General features: G+C 35.6%; 2 protein-coding genes across 3 annotated transcripts; one reads left to right on the top strand and one right to left on the bottom strand.

Annotated features, from left to right (window-relative positions):
- Positions 1–188: 188 nt before the first annotated feature.
- Positions 189–7,546, top strand: LOC101213089 (ABC transporter G family member 22). Of its 2 annotated transcripts, none has more exons than XM_004136488.3 (11): positions 189–386; positions 513–924; positions 2,770–2,840; positions 3,482–3,717; positions 3,838–3,993; positions 4,076–4,259; positions 4,348–4,656; positions 5,286–5,573; positions 5,877–6,161; positions 6,248–6,355; positions 6,811–7,546. In XM_004136488.3, exons 1-11 carry the CDS (start codon positions 204–206, stop codon positions 7,030–7,032), a joined length of 2,454 nt encoding a protein of 817 aa, XP_004136536.2. In that variant the 5' UTR covers positions 189–203; the 3' UTR covers positions 7,033–7,546. The 2 variants fall into 2 exon arrangements, with proteins under 2 accessions (XP_004136536.2, XP_031739212.1); XM_031883352.1 differs by lacking the exon at positions 189–386 and adding an exon at positions 2,990–3,071 and having other exon boundaries at positions 854–924.
- On the bottom strand, positions 7,356–13,314 carry LOC101212850 (prolycopene isomerase, chloroplastic). The gene is made up of 13 exons (XM_004136487.3): positions 12,277–13,314; positions 11,063–11,269; positions 10,893–10,992; positions 10,485–10,567; positions 10,304–10,360; positions 10,074–10,226; positions 9,825–9,903; positions 9,549–9,697; positions 9,310–9,444; positions 8,839–8,952; positions 8,125–8,235; positions 7,937–8,045; positions 7,356–7,659 (listed from the first exon to the last, which is right to left on the bottom strand). Exons 1-13 carry the CDS (start codon positions 12,904–12,906, stop codon positions 7,586–7,588), a joined length of 2,001 nt encoding a protein of 666 aa, XP_004136535.1. The 5' UTR covers positions 12,907–13,314; the 3' UTR covers positions 7,356–7,585.
- Positions 13,315–15,146: the final 1,832 nt, after the last annotated feature.

Raw genomic sequence — 15,146 nt, 5'->3', positions numbered from 1 at the left:
AATTGCTTGAAAATGAAATAGATCTCTTAGGATACGAAAAATACGAAACACGTGTACGGTTACGATGGTAGGGTTGTTTGAGAATGATTGATGATTGATGCTTGATGAGATGGTACAAAATGTTTCTCCTTTTAAAAACTTACCATTTCAAAAGTCTATTAATATCATGGACACAAAAGATGGGATAAAGGCAAAATTGTCATATGCCATATAACATAAGGGTGTTTTTGGTACTAAAAAACAAACTGTTTCTTCCTCTTATTGCTCTTTATATAAGAAGTGAATGTGCACCATTGAAGGTGCAATATAGATTGAACCACTTCTCTCTCTCTCTCTCTAACTTCTTCACTTCTGAATTTCCACTCTCCTTCAACATCATAAAAAAGGTAAGGTCAATATGAACTAAATAAATATTTCTTCTTTCACAATGATGAATGTCAACAAACCAATACTTTATGTCAACACTCTCTTCATGTTATGTATATATATGTATATCTATATATCATAACTAGCTAGGGAAGTTGGAGAGCAATATGGAGAAGACAAGTTCATTGGGTCTAGCAAGGACGAAATCTGATCAATTGTTGGAGAAGGTGGCAGCAGCATTCAAGTCACCGATGTCGAGCACCGAGGCGAATGGGGTGGTGGGAGAGAGTGGCAGCACGACTCTGTCGAGAAAGTCCAGCAAGCAGACGTTGACAGCTCCTTCACCGGGGCGTGGCAGTGGTAGCGGCGGTGGTCGAAACACACATATCAGGAAGTCTAGGAGTGCACAGCTGAAGCTGGATTTGGATGATTTGGGGAGTGGTGCAGCTCTTAGTAGAGCTTCAAGTGCGAGCTTGGGATTGTCATTCTCCTTCACAGGCTTCACTTTGCCACCTGATGAAATTGGAGATTTCAAGCCATTCAGTGATGAAGATATACGTAAGTAATTCTCAATCACCCTCCAAATTTAGTATAGCTCTTTACAATGAAAAGAAACGGATAAAATTTTAGAATGAAATTCACTCAAAACAAGAACACAAATGAATATTCATGAGATTAGGAAATGCTTTAGTTATAATACACATACCACTGAAGATTCGTCATCACCATCTACTTTCATTTAGCCTGTTCATGTTTTTCTTCCTACTTTTTTTATATGGTCCACAAAATAAATTTTCAAGAGTATAGAATATATAGTAAAGCTCTTACACAAAGAAACTGAGTTAAAATTACAGAATGGAATTCCCTCAAACAAGAACACAAATGAACATTCTTGAGTTCTTTTTCTTTTTTGATGACATGAACATTCATGAGATTAGGATATCCTTCAATTAGAATACATATTGTCAAAGATTCGTTAGTTGCTGTCGACGTCATGATCTTCATCATCTACTTTCATTTCCTGTTCATGTTTTTTCTTCCTACTTTTTGATATGTTTCACGCAATGTGTTAAACCAGAAAGAGTTTCGAGGAAAGTGAACAAAAAGGAAGATGAGAGACCGTTGGGGTATGGGACCCATCCCTCCCACAAGATTTCAGACACTCTTTTGTTTAAAACTTTTAGAAGAGTTTGCTAGAAACCCATATTCATCTTTCTGGTCCCCCTTTAATTTGATAAAGAAAGTATCATGGTTTCCTTTACAATGGGAAAACTAGAAGTAATTGTGGCAATAAAAGTACTCAAATCTTCTAGTTGTGTATGGCTAACCTTCGACCGTGACAATTCGGTAGGATGCACAAAGATTAGTAATGTTAGGATTCACCCAAGTATTTTTCTAAATTATATAGGTAAGCTATTATGGGAAATTAAGAAAACAGGCAGTGTGATACTCTCATACCAAAATTAATAATCATAATACTTAAATCTTAAACAAACAATCATAATACTTAAATCTTAAAAAAATAACTAGAAAACTAAAAATAGAAATTATTTTTCTGTACTTTTGGCTCTATTATTAACAGTCCCCCGGAATTCAAGTACTGAAGTACAATTTTGGAGTTTACAGCATTCCTTCTTTTTCCCTCACTGTATCTAAAGATTCTGGAGCAAAAACTGGGTGTAGTGTGTTTTTCACCCTTCTTTTAATTATTTTTGAACCATGTGCTGCTACACTCAATGGCCAACCAGCCATTTTGTCTTGGCTTGTTCTTCTTTTTATTTTTTATTTTTATTTTTTTTTGGGGGGGGGGGGGGATTGGCCTAATTTAGGAGAATTAATGTGTTCTTGATGGGTATTTTACACCAAACTTGAAAAGGAAAAGACTATTAGTTGGTACTCATTATCAAATCAGCAGAATGACCAGGGCCCACAAATTTAGAAACATTTTGTGTTATTTAATGGAAAAGTCAAGTCCTTGAAGACTTAAATTTCATATTTATATGCTCAAATTTCCTACCTACCTTTGACTACTTCCCTGTATATCTAATTGACATTTTTTACTCTCTAACTCTTACTTAGATTACTGTTTTTTTTTACCTCTCATGGTCCTTCTACTGCTTTTAGTCCATTATTAGTTACCCAAAGGTTAATGAGGACACTGAGTGCATGCTAGTTTCCTCAAGCGAATTGGGGTGTTCTTTGTATTTTCTTATTCTGCAAGTTATCAGTATATTTATTTTTCTGTTTAGCTTTTTCTTTCTTATTTTAATCATTCTAAATAGAAGTTGGTTTCTCATAGTAAAAAATATTAATAATTGTAGTTCCATGTTTCAAGAATAGAGTATCTTGGGGGTAAATTTCCCAATTCAACCGTTTAACATCTATATGCTTATAATATAACAGCAGAGGATGTCGAAGCAGGAACATGCAAGACCAGATTTCAAACAGAACCAACCATGCCCATTCACCTCAAGGTAAATAAAGTGTACTTTCATCATAAAGTGATTTCTCCCAGAATATATGTCCAACAAATCTTTAACAACCAAAAAAAAAAATGAAAGTGTTCAGAAATGTATGTTGTTTTGCTGATAGCAAATGAATTTATGTCTATCTATTTGGACAGGCAAAAGACAGGGAGATTGATGTAGAGATAAAAGCACAAACCACATAGAACATGGCTAAGCTAGCATGCAAATTATAGCATGGTCAGGTTCAGTCTTGTACAAAGTTTCGTTTTATATGACAATTCATGTACAAGACTCATCCCATCTTTCCACCTAACTGAGAGAACATATTAAGAGCCAAAAAGATCAAATAAAAAACTTGTGAAGGATACCTGTCCTTTAGGAACTTTAGACTAGCTGATTTTTTAAAACATTTAAGTCCATGCACAACCACAATCAGGTTGTTTAAGGGCTCAAAGAAGCTAATCAACGCATCACTTTGTAGAGGGAAAGAAGGGTTAATATACTAACCTACTTACATATCTTTTGGAAAATATAACCATCTGATCTAACTCGAGTTGAATATTTTCTCTAAGCTATGGTGAATAAGAATTTTCTGTAACTTTTACTGAACTAAGTTCATCCTGTTGTCTGGATGAAATACTTTGCAGTTCAAGGATGTTACTTATAAAGTAATCATAAAAGGATTGCGAACAAATGTGGAGAAGGAGATCCTAAATGGGATTACTGGTCTGGTAAACCCAGGTGAAGTTCTGGCCTTAATGGGACCTTCAGGAAGTGGCAAGACAACGTTACTCAATCTTCTTGGAGGGCGGATCATACGGTCTACAGCTGGTGGTTCCGTTACTTACAATGATCAACCATACAATAAGTTCCTGAAAAGCAGGCAAGATTTCTAGACAAAGTCCATGGTCTACTTCACATACTGATCCAATTAAAGAATACTGATGTAGATGAGTAATTAAAAAACTAGTTTTGATCCTGACAAAATAAAATACCATTACAGGATAGGATTCGTGATGCAGGAGGATGTTCTATTTCCCCACCTAACAGTGAAAGAAACATTGAGATATGCAGCATTGCTTCGATTGCCAAATACATTGACGAAAGAGCAAAAGGAAAAGCGTGCAATTGATGTCATCTACGAGCTGGGACTTGAAAGGTAAGCTTCTCAGCTCTTTCTAACTAAAGCATAAGACGTTACATTCTTCTGGAATAGATGCTCATCAATTTAGCCTCGGCAGGTGCCAGGATACGATGATTGGTGGCTCCTTCGTCCGTGGGGTTTCAGGTGGAGAAAGACGTAGGGTCTCTATAGGCAATGAGATAATAATCAATCCCTCCCTATTGTTTCTTGATGAACCTACTTCGGGCCTGGATTCAACAACTGCATTGAGAATTGTTCAGATTTTACATGAGATAGCTGAAGTATATAAATATCTTCAATGCAACATTCTTCTTCTGTTTTCCGGATTAGTTCCAACATATAATGATAAAAGCTGTTCTTCCATGGCAGGCTGGGAAGACCGTGGTGACAACGATTCACCAGCCATCAAGCAGACTATTTCACAAATTTGACAAGCTAATTCTTCTTGGGAAGGGAAGCTTGATCTATTATGGCAAAGCAGCGGAAGCAATGAACTATTTCGCATCTATAGGATGTTCTCCACTTATTGCAATGAACCCAGCAGAGTTCTTGCTTGACCTTGCAAATGGCAACCTGAGTGATGTGTCTGTTCCATCAGAGCTAGAGGACAAGGTGCAAATGGAGAATTCCGAGGCTGACAGTAGGCAGGATAGACCTTCTCCAATTCTTGTCCAAGAGGTATGTTTCAGGAAATCAAGTTAAAATCTTGAACTCTTTACCTTTGATCTTAATATGATTACAATCCACTTTGCAACAACCTGATTGTACTAGAGTCCCGTTAACTAGAATTTCTATAGTAGAATTGAATTTCACCTAAATCTCATAAAATATTTGTCTGAAATATATCAACTACTTAAAATCATAATTTTCTAGAACGCATATCAAGTTAACCTTCCCAAACTAGTCAACACTTCCAAATATTACCCCTGGTCCACTTTCCAGTTTTCAAGGCACAGCGCCACTATTCTATAATTTCTCTTTGAACTCTTCATCTGAAACATGATTTGATTCTATCCCATTCCCATAACTTTGTTAAACCTTCCTGGAAACTCAACTTACCAATCCCACTTATTTTCTGAAATAGAACAAGACAACACCCAGTAATTGGTGATTTGAGGTGGTAGATAACCAATTTAAGACATTTCAAGAGTAGTTGTTGGATAGTTTGTACACTTAGACAATAAGAACACATTCACCAGTGAAACCAGAGTAACATAGTTGCAAAGAGAAATAAAAATTCCATGCAAAATCCAAAAAAGAGTAGAGAAAGCTAAGGTTTGATTTGAATATACAATAATGTAAAGCAGTATCTGGTGGAGGCTTACGAGACGAGAGTTGCAGAGAAGGAAAAGAGGAAAATGCTGACACCTCTGACGCTAGACGAAGAGCTGAAATCGAAGGTATCAAATTCGAGAAGGCAATGGGGAGCGAGCTGGTGGGAACAATATTCGATACTGTTCCGAAGAGGAATCAAAGAAAGACGCCACGAGTACTTTAGCTGGTTGAGAATCACTCAAGTTCTTGCCACCGCCGTAATTCTAGGGTTACTGTGGTGGCAATCGGAAAGTAAAAGTCCAAAAGGCTTGCAAGATCAGGTAATTCAACTTCCTCCATTGTTATAGAAACTTCAAGCTTCAAATTTGAACGATTTTTTTTTCCTCTTTGCGGAAGGTTTGATTTTATGTTCATGCATGTGATTATGATTAAATTATGTGCGTGGTTAGATCAAGTTAGCTTAATTAACATCAACTTAAAAATTAAACCCAATAACTTATACAATTGTTACTCATTTTTAGTACAAATAAAAGTGAGTGCATTTGAATCACGGATCTGATCGATCCCATAATATGATTTTTTTGTTTGTGTAACTCAAAAGATTGGATTTGCATTTGGTGTAGGCTGGGCTATTGTTCTTCATAGCAGTATTCTGGGGGTTCTTCCCAGTATTCACAGCAATATTCACATTCCCACAAGAGAGAGCAATGTTAAGCAAAGAAAGAGCAGCTGATATGTATAGACTGAGTGCTTATTTTTTGGCAAGAACCACTAGTGATCTTCCTCTTGATCTATTGTTGCCTATCCTTTTCCTTCTTGTTGTTTATTTCATGGCTGGCTTAAGGCTTAGTGCTGCTCCTTTTTTCCTCACTATGGTCACTGTCTTCCTCTCCATTGTGGCTGCACAGGTTTGCCTTCCTTTCTTCTTCTTCTTTCGAGTTTATTTGGTTTTGTTTCGAACGGTGATTCGAAGGAAAAATTCTTAAATATATAGGGCCTTGGCTTGGCCATTGGAGCTACGCTCATGGATGTCAAGAAGGCCACGACTTTGGCTTCTGTCACCGTCATGACCTTCATGCTTGCTGGTGGATTCTTTGTGCAGGTAACTAACTTGTTTCTTCTGACAATATTAATTCTACTTCAGGTGCTTTCAACAAAGTTGTGTTTATAGTATCCGTTAAGACTAAAAACATTATCCACTCAAGACGTAGAAACAAAACCTTAACATATATTAACAGTTGTAAGTACTTATATATTTTTGTGACCTTTACATGTGATTTTGTTTTGATTTGTATGGCTGTCAAAGTTTTACTTTAGTTCATATATACTGAACAAACTACATTTTTAGTCTTGGTTATGAAAGTAGATCCGACACTAAAAACGTATTTTTGTAAGTATAAATAGAAACGAAACTTTCACAAACACCTAACCGAAATAGAATAAGCAACAAACAGAAGGTTTGAAATGATAAAACCTTTAAAAAATAAAAATAATTTTTTAAAAAATATATATATTTTTTCCTCCACGAGCATTCACACATCATAGAAAATTTTGCAGAAAGTTCCAGTGTTCGTAGCTTGGATCCGCTATGTGTCTTTCAACTATCACACATACAAGCTCCTTCTAAAGGTGCAGTACAACAACATCATACCCGCTGTAAATGGTATGAAAATGGACAACGGGGTAGTTGAAGTTACTGCACTAATTGCCATGGTTTTTGGGTATCGTCTCTTGGCTTACATTTCACTGAGGAGGATGAGGCTTCACTCAGGGAGTTAATACAAAAGATTTTCTCAGAGGATAATTTGCTACAAGAACAATCAGAGCATTGGCTTATTTGAGCTTGAATTTGAGATGCAAGGTCTAACCATATAGTAAGAATCCCCATTTTGGAAACTTTCTTGGTACTGTGTACTCCAAAGAGAAAAAGGAAACTTACCTGCTGCAATGGATGATCACATCAAAGGCAAAACAGACATATTTTCGTCCATATGGCTTGCTCACGGAGGTGTTTTCCACTTCAGCATCTAGCTAGAACAGTTGAACATCTAAATATAGTAGCCTGAAACAGTAGAGTTTAGTTCCAATCCATGATCATAGAATGTTGGGAGAACTTTTCTTTTTTCTTCTTTTTATAAGAGAGACATTCAGTTCAAATGTGCTTTTTTGGTACACCTGTTTTATTCAACGACAAATTGGTTACTGTAAATGTATGAATATGAGCCTGCCTACTAGTGCTCCATCTCTAAAAAACTATTGCAGCAGCTTTTACACGGCTGACCCTTGAAAACTATTACGGTGCGAAAAACATGGTGCATTCTCACATCAAAATTCAAGCCAAGGTCCTCAACCAACCGAGTAGCCGAAGAAGGGCCGCATCCAAAATGGGGGACTTCTTTTCGAGCCCTGTCAAAGTAGAAGGAATCAGGAGGCAGTGAAAGTCTAGCCTAACAAAGAAGAACCACATGACGTTGACAAGTTAGAACTTGAAGCAATGTGTTGTGCGGTCCATTAAACAAGCAATTCATTTCCAGGATGACAACCAACGAAGAAGTTCAGATCTTAAAGTATGCCAGAACTACATCTCTTTGTATTGATTGAGCTAAAATTGTTGCGATAGACTACCTGTGTTGATAAATAATCACCAAGAATCTGGAAAATTAAAACACGGTCTATAGCTCACCAATATCTGCAGCTACTCGGTGCGCGCACATCACTCCTGAAAAGGCTACAGCGATTACTCCTTGACCAGGAAAGCAACTATCACCGACACAATACAGCCCATCTATACTCTGCAGGTCATAATTGGTGGCCCTTCAGTTGGATATAAATAAAGAACATGGACGAGAGGTTAGCATTCAATCAACTCACAGTTGTATTAAATGGCATTCCAAGCAATCCCTTAGGAGTTCCTCGTGGCATTGGTCCATAGGTACCATTATTACGGGCTAGGAATCGCCTGTGTGTCCTCGGCGTCCCAACCTGTCATCATTTCAGAAAATTTTCAACCAACATATCATTAAGAGTTACTCTATGGCCTCAAGTTAATGCAATCTAGTAATGTGCGTATGAATGTTACAAGAAGTCACAATCAACTTTAACCGGATGATCATGAGTAAGGCTTCTAACGGAAGAAAAGTAATATTTTCACGATATTCAACTTGAAGTGTACATTCCAATTCCACAACTTTCAACATCACATGCAAGTACCAAGGTGGGCATAATTAAAAGATAAGAAAAATACAGCCTCATTGATCAAGAAAAATAAAATAAAAAATTAGACCGATGAGATTTGGTGCCCTGCATATGGAAAGACAAATGTCTAGGTCCTTTTATGAAACATAATCAGAAGGAATAGTATACTCCAACAAAGTTCACATGGCTACTGTATAATATAACTCACTGTCTTAATTATTATCATTCATGTTGTGACAAACTTCTTCAACAATTAATTCGGATTTTTACAAATGCATCATGCTATTCTGTAAGGAATGGTTCAGCTTTAGGAGGCAAACGTTCCCCATTCATTGATGCTTTTAAAAATCAGCAAGATTGTTTAGTAGAAAATTAGAACCTAATTGATACCTCCATAAAATCAATAGATGATTTTAGCCCTGGAAATAGCTTCTTCTCAAGTCTAGTAATAATTTCGTCTGCTATCAGCGCCTTCTTTGCTTCGTATTCTTCCCTGGAGAGCCCCTGGTGTAGGAAGAAACAACTAATCATGTGGAGGGTGAAAAACAGGGAGATGGGAGATGAAATCAAAGACTATTACTAAAAATCAAGGAATGCCCTGGTGGTACGATTTGCCATGATTTGGGTGTCCAATGTCATGCACAAGAGTTTCCTCCAGGTTCTAGATTCAAGCCCTCATGTAGTCAGGTTGAAAATTTTAATAGCTTAAAATTCTTATTGTTTCCCAAACAGGCTTTGGGGAGGGGACTCCGCATACTAGTTGGGATGCGTTACACACAAAAATCATTAGAGTGCGACACTGAAACTTCATTACTAAAAGTTTTCTTTAAAAAATAAACTTATTAAGAAAATTAAACTCACCTCCCAATCCTCCATGGAAGAAGTAGTAAAAATGTGAAGAATATGACGTCCATCTGGAGCTAATGATGGATCAAGAACGGTTGGGATGCTCAGAAAGATGCTTCCATATGGCTCCTCTAACCTTCTCCAATCACTCTAATAATAACAACAATAAAGAAGGAAACAATCGGTTCCACAGAAATTCCATGAGAAATTAACTGAAATTGTTGAAAATTACAACTAGCAAAAGCATCCACTACCTCAAGCACAAAATGGTGACAATCTGTATCCGGCGGTAAAACCTCCGCTTTCACTCCCATATGAATTGAAAGGAAAGATGGGGCCTTAACATAAAGTTTCTGAAAGTTCTCCTCTTCCTTGGGAAGGTCTACTCCTTTCAACAGCTTTCCTTAAACAAAACAAAGCTCTTACATATTCAGTAATTACTAGAATCTGGTAAGGACGTGAGAGAAGGATGAAACAATCAGCCAAGCAATATAGTAAAAATTCTGCTACAGAACTTGAGAAGAACTAACCAAAGGTATCCCATCTAGTAGCATTCGATACAATAGTTTTAGCAAAGAACTCCCTTCCATCAGACAGCTTCACGCCTACCTACAATATAAACAAAGTAAATAATAAAAGTGGACTCAATAAACACAAATCTACACATATAACTAAGTCAAGCATAACCCAACTAGTTAAGACAACAATAATATTTTCTAATGTCACAGGAAATCTCAATCCCTTGTTTGAATAGTAATATGCTGAAAATAAATCCTCACAGCTTTGCCATTTTCAGTTATTATCTTTGTCACATTTGCTTTGTACATTATTGAGCTTCCATGATCAACCAGACCCTTTGCCAAGGACTTTGCAATTCCACCAACACCACCAATAGGGTAGTTTATCCCACCAAAATGTCTGTCACATAAAACCTGAAGCACAGCATTCAGTGAATCCAGACAAATTGAAGAACTAGGTAAAAGATTGACCACAATTCATCAAGTCTTACCATGGCTGCATTTATCATTGGTGTTTGCAAAGCATTCACTGTGCTAACAATAAAGCACTGAAAACCACCGCATATAAATTAGTGTCTGGAGAAATATATGGAGTAGGAAAAGAAAACCCTATAATTTCTAAATAAACAATAACAAACTAATAAATATTCTTAATCAATTCTCTGAGCTCACCTCTGCATCAATAAATGACAACAGACGGGGATCCTTAATGTATTTCCGAGCCAAATCTCCAGCATTTTGAGGCAAGTAATATGCTGCAATGCAAATATATTTAAAAATTTCACATGTAAGTTAATGAATGAGCATAGGTGATAAGAATGAAAAGTAATTGTGATTTCTATGCCGTGCAGTAGAATGCAGCCAAGACATTGAAAGAAAATTGACTGCTTAGCAAATAAGCAGCAGCGCATTTCTTCTTAGATGGGTTATCATGTGGGTGGGGGCCGATGGGAGTAGTATGAATGCAGCAAAAATCTAATTAATGATTCCATTATATTCTTTACTGGTTATTTCAACCTACAAAAATTTAACTCCGATTGCAATTATTAAAAATTAGTAAATAAATAAAAACATCATTACCAAGTGTCAGGCATTCAAGAGGCTTCTGAAAGAACTGACCGAAAAGATATATTGGCTCCTCCAGTGATTTTAATTCCAATGAGTTTAAAGCATTGAATATCTACACATGCAAACAAGCTCATCATGTGATTCAATGGTCGCGGAGATAGTTATCTCAATGGAAAACTAACCTTCCAACAATCCCCGTAAAATTTGAGGATTCCTTCTTTTTCATGGGGAAAATTGCTGACAAGTTCTTCAATAAACTCATTGTATTCTCTGTGAATCCGTACTGAAAGGTTAGTTGGTAGATGGAAATGAACAGTGGTTGGATCAGGTATCACTTGCATCTCACAACCAACGGCTGACAAAGCTTGTGTAATTAAATTTAGATTTCCCTGCCCACCATATTCGCTGAATAAAGACCTAAGAAGACTACCAACCAAATGACTCAAAATGAACACAAAACTACAGCAATGTGCAATAACTCATGAATGAAAGATTGAAGTTGCATTAACAGACAGCAGAACGCAGCTCTGACATCAAAAAAACAAAGTGAAGCAACCTAACAACTAGATGGAATGAGGTTCGCAAGATATAATCATTGTTAAAGAAGTCCAGTTCTCAGAACACAGAAAATCACTCTTCAGATCTGTGCAATGATTTTTTTGTAGAGATACATACACACCAGAGAGTTTTTAATCTAACCCATGTTTGCATATACTTTTTCTCTGCTACTTGCCTCGTCCTCCACTTAAAGCTAAGGAACTGAAGTTAACCTTACTCACTTGTATGCTTCCATTGTCGCTGAAGTTCACATTAATTGGAGTCCTTACATGGCTCTTTACACAAGTACACTGCTCCCTCCCAGGCAAGTAAGCTTTAAAATCTACTTCTAACATTCACTATTCTGTCCAGGAATTAAGGATTGAGGTGACTAGTTTTGTCACAGGATTTTGCCCTCTAGCGTATACTTGACAATCTATTGGCCTAAACATAATTTTTGTTTCTTTAAGAAGCAATTTCATTGATATATGAAATATCCAAAGAGACACAAAGGAAAATCCCTATAAAATCAAGAAAAACCAAAAAGGTGTGACAGAAAGATGAAAGTTGGATTGCAATGCAATAAGCCTTATCATCACGGTAAAACAAAAGGGTAGACCAATACAAAACTACAATCCAAGGAACATCAACCATATGGATCTCTCACTTTGTGAACAAACTAAAATTAAATCATAGCATGCTTGGCATCTCAATTGGGTCATCTTTTGAACCACCACCACCACCCCCCCCCCCCCCCCCCCCCCCCCCAAATGCTAATTAACAACAATAGTTCATGAACTAATAAAGACTAACAAAGGGGTAGCAGGGATAGCTTCTAAATTCCATTCCAAAAACTGACCTTATCACTGAAACCAAACATTACAGAAGACCCAACATCAAAAGTATACCCATCTTTCTGGTAATACCCAGAGCTCCCACCAGGAATCACATACTTCTCTAAGACCAAAACTTTGGCTCCTTTCACTGCTAATTGAGTAGAAGCAACCAAACCCCCAATACCTGACCCAATAACAATAGCATCATATAGGCTTTTCTCCTCGCCTCCTCCTGCCGCTTCATCTATCTCCACAATTTCATCAACACCCAATGCCGATTTTGACTGCACAATGAACTTTTCAGTCCTCAAATTCGCCCCAGAACACCCTGTATCCACAAATTTAGCTCCTAAACTTCTGGGTTTCATATTCCGCGATTGTAGAGTTTTGAAAAACCCCAAATTCTTGCGATTGGACGCGGAATCTGTCACATATAGCTTTCTGTAAATCTTATTGGAGATTAATTTGGGCTTTTGGCTTCTGGGATTGTTTCTATCTACAATTTGGGCGTTACCCAGATGAGACAACACAGAAGTTTTACATCCCAAATCCAAGTCACTGAGTTTATAACCAGTGGAAAAATGGGAATTGTAAACAGCAGATGGAGAATTGAACTCCAACCCTGAAATCGAAAGTGAGCGGAGAACAACCATTTTTATCCTTCAGCTTCAAATTATGGAGAGGAATTCAGTAGTAGAGCTGACTTTTCCCTTCAAACTGCAAAGCGAGATAAACCAGAAGGAGGGTTGTGATTCCAACCCATGATTCCTTTTGAAGATGAGACAAAATGGGCGTCCAATTGGCTCTTCTTTAATGGCAGAACCAAAAATGGAAATGGTTTGTAACTCAAATCAAAGCTTCGAGTAAATTGCATGAAATTGAAAATTGATTGTTGTGTGGGGCAATGGAAAGTTGAAACTACAATCAATTGGCTAGTGGGTGGCATTGTAATCCATTTTCCTCACCCCCAGTTAATGGCTGAGGAATTTCCTATTTGTTCACTTCTTCTAATGTAATATGTGTGGCAGAATTTCCTCATTGTTCTTCCAAATACTCCAAAATCTGAGGATGAAATGGGTTCTTGAAATCGCTGACGAGCACGTCAAAAGAGATCAGAGCATGTTGTTACTCTCATACTTACTGATAATTAATCAGATTAGATGGGAGTTGGTGGGATGTGATTAGTATTACTAATAATTAGATTACTGTATTTGGATCATAGAGTTGGAATTACCCTAAGTTTTACTGTTTTTCTTTATTTATTGTTTTTAAAAAATTTAAATCTATTTTCTTAATCATACAAAAAAAAATTATAGCATATAAATCCTTATTTTCTTCATTTTAAATTACTCTCTGAATAAAAATAATCACATGATAATTTTTTTTAAAATTTTAAGAAAAATTCTTATAGATATAAAAAAAATGTTTGTTAGTTTCTAAATTTTAAAAAATCACATACAAATCATAATTTCATAAATTATATAACTATTTTCAAGATAAAAATTATCATATATAAATCACAATTTTCTAAATTTTAAATTACTTTCCAAATATAAAAAATTCACCTGTAAATTATAATTTCATAAATCCCTTTCTAAATAAAATTGTTATCGCATATAAATCATTTTGTAGCTTTTTTTTCTTTTTTTTTTTTTTTTTTTTTTTGATAAAATTGGTAGTGGTAGATTTATGTCATAATTTTTTTTTATTATCGAAAAAACAAAAATAAACAGTAACAATACACCGAAAAACAAAGGTTAAAACTCAATTAGAGAAACAATAATTTTCACGTCTTTCACCCTGGCAGAGATAAGATGACCAAAATAACTCAGAAAAATTAACAACATAATTAAATATACACCGAGCAACCTAGTTCTAAACACATGAGTCTAGAAGAAGAAAAAAGATAATTCTCAAATGCTTCGGTTCCATGTTGATATGATCAATTGCATTCTTCTCCTCAATAAGGTGAGATGCAATTGCCAACCAAATTAACCACCTTTCAAGAGTTAGATGCAAGTAAACAATAAACAAAATTGAAACAAAAATATATTCATGATAAACGATGTATTAATAGAACAATCAACAACATGTTTTTGTAGGGTTTTTTTAATAATTCAAATCTTTAAATTTTTTGTTTGGAGTTATAACATCATATTCAACTAAACAAAGTTGTTCATGTTATTGCAGCTTTGTCTTTCTCCGTTGGATAGTCTTTGATCTCAAAAGATGATTTTGAAGATAATATTTTTCTCCATCCTCGATGAGGTGCCTCAGAGTAATGGGTTAGATAGCCCGTTTATGTAAAGAGAAAAGAAACGGAAGAAGCAGCCAAATGATGAGAAAAAAAAAGAAGAGTTTTAATATGAAGTAAGTATTAAATAAAATTCAAAACTACTCCTAAGTAAATTTTGTAAAATTATAAAATGACTAAATGGAAACTAAATTCAAATTAAGTTGAATGGTCTAAATGTGCAAATTAACAAAATATAGCAAAATTTTATACTTTATCAATTATAAACACTCATATGTTTTTATCAATAACATTAATAAACAATAGAAGTATATCTACATTTACGTTGATAGAATTTAAAATTTTACTATATTCTCTTTTGTAAATATTTTAATTTATTTTAAAATGTTCATCTAATAACGTAACATTTTGAAATTTTAAAACCAAATAAAAACTATACTAAGCAAATAAAAACTATACTCAAAACAGCCTTATATTTTAGATTTTCTATTTCTTACCCCAAACCAAAGTTGCTTTCTTTCTTGCTTGTCACGTGCAATGATGCCAAATCTTACCTAATTTTTTAGGCTATTTTGTATTGAAATTGCAAAAATATTTTCATACTCTATATAGACTTAAAAATTTTAATAACCGTTAAAA

The sequence above is a fragment of the Cucumis sativus genome, chromosome 3 (genome assembly GCF_000004075.3).
Source record: "Cucumis sativus cultivar 9930 chromosome 3, Cucumber_9930_V3, whole genome shotgun sequence".
Lineage (NCBI taxonomy): Eukaryota > Viridiplantae > Streptophyta > Magnoliopsida > Cucurbitales > Cucurbitaceae > Cucumis > Cucumis sativus.
This window is presented reverse-complemented; position numbering and strand designations above follow the sequence as displayed.

What these genes read in the sequence shown, in the direction of transcription:
- LOC101213089 (XM_004136488.3), top strand. Translation starts at nt 204, where the DNA reads ATGCCATATAACATAAGGGTGTTTTTGGTACTAAAAAACAAACTGTTT. An exon ending in AATAAGTTCCTGAAAAGCAG is followed by an intron (nt 3,718 to 3,837) that starts GCAAGATTTCTA and finishes ATACCATTACAG; the next exon opens with GATAGGATTCGTGATGCAGG. An exon ending in CTCCAATTCTTGTCCAAGAG is followed by an intron (nt 4,657 to 5,285) that starts GTATGTTTCAGG and finishes AATGTAAAGCAG; the next exon opens with TATCTGGTGGAGGCTTACGA.
- LOC101212850 (XM_004136487.3), bottom strand. Translation starts at nt 12,906, where the DNA reads ATGGTTGTTCTCCGCTCACTTTCGATTTCAGGGTTGGAGTTCAATTCT. An exon ending in TTTACGGGGATTGTTGGAAG is followed by an intron (nt 10,993 to 11,062) that starts GTTAGTTTTCCA and finishes TTGCATGTGTAG; the next exon opens with ATATTCAATGCTTTAAACTC. An exon ending in CCGAGTAGCTGCAGATATTG is followed by an intron (nt 7,660 to 7,936) that starts GTGAGCTATAGA and finishes CTACTTTGACAG; the next exon opens with GGCTCGAAAAGAAGTCCCCC.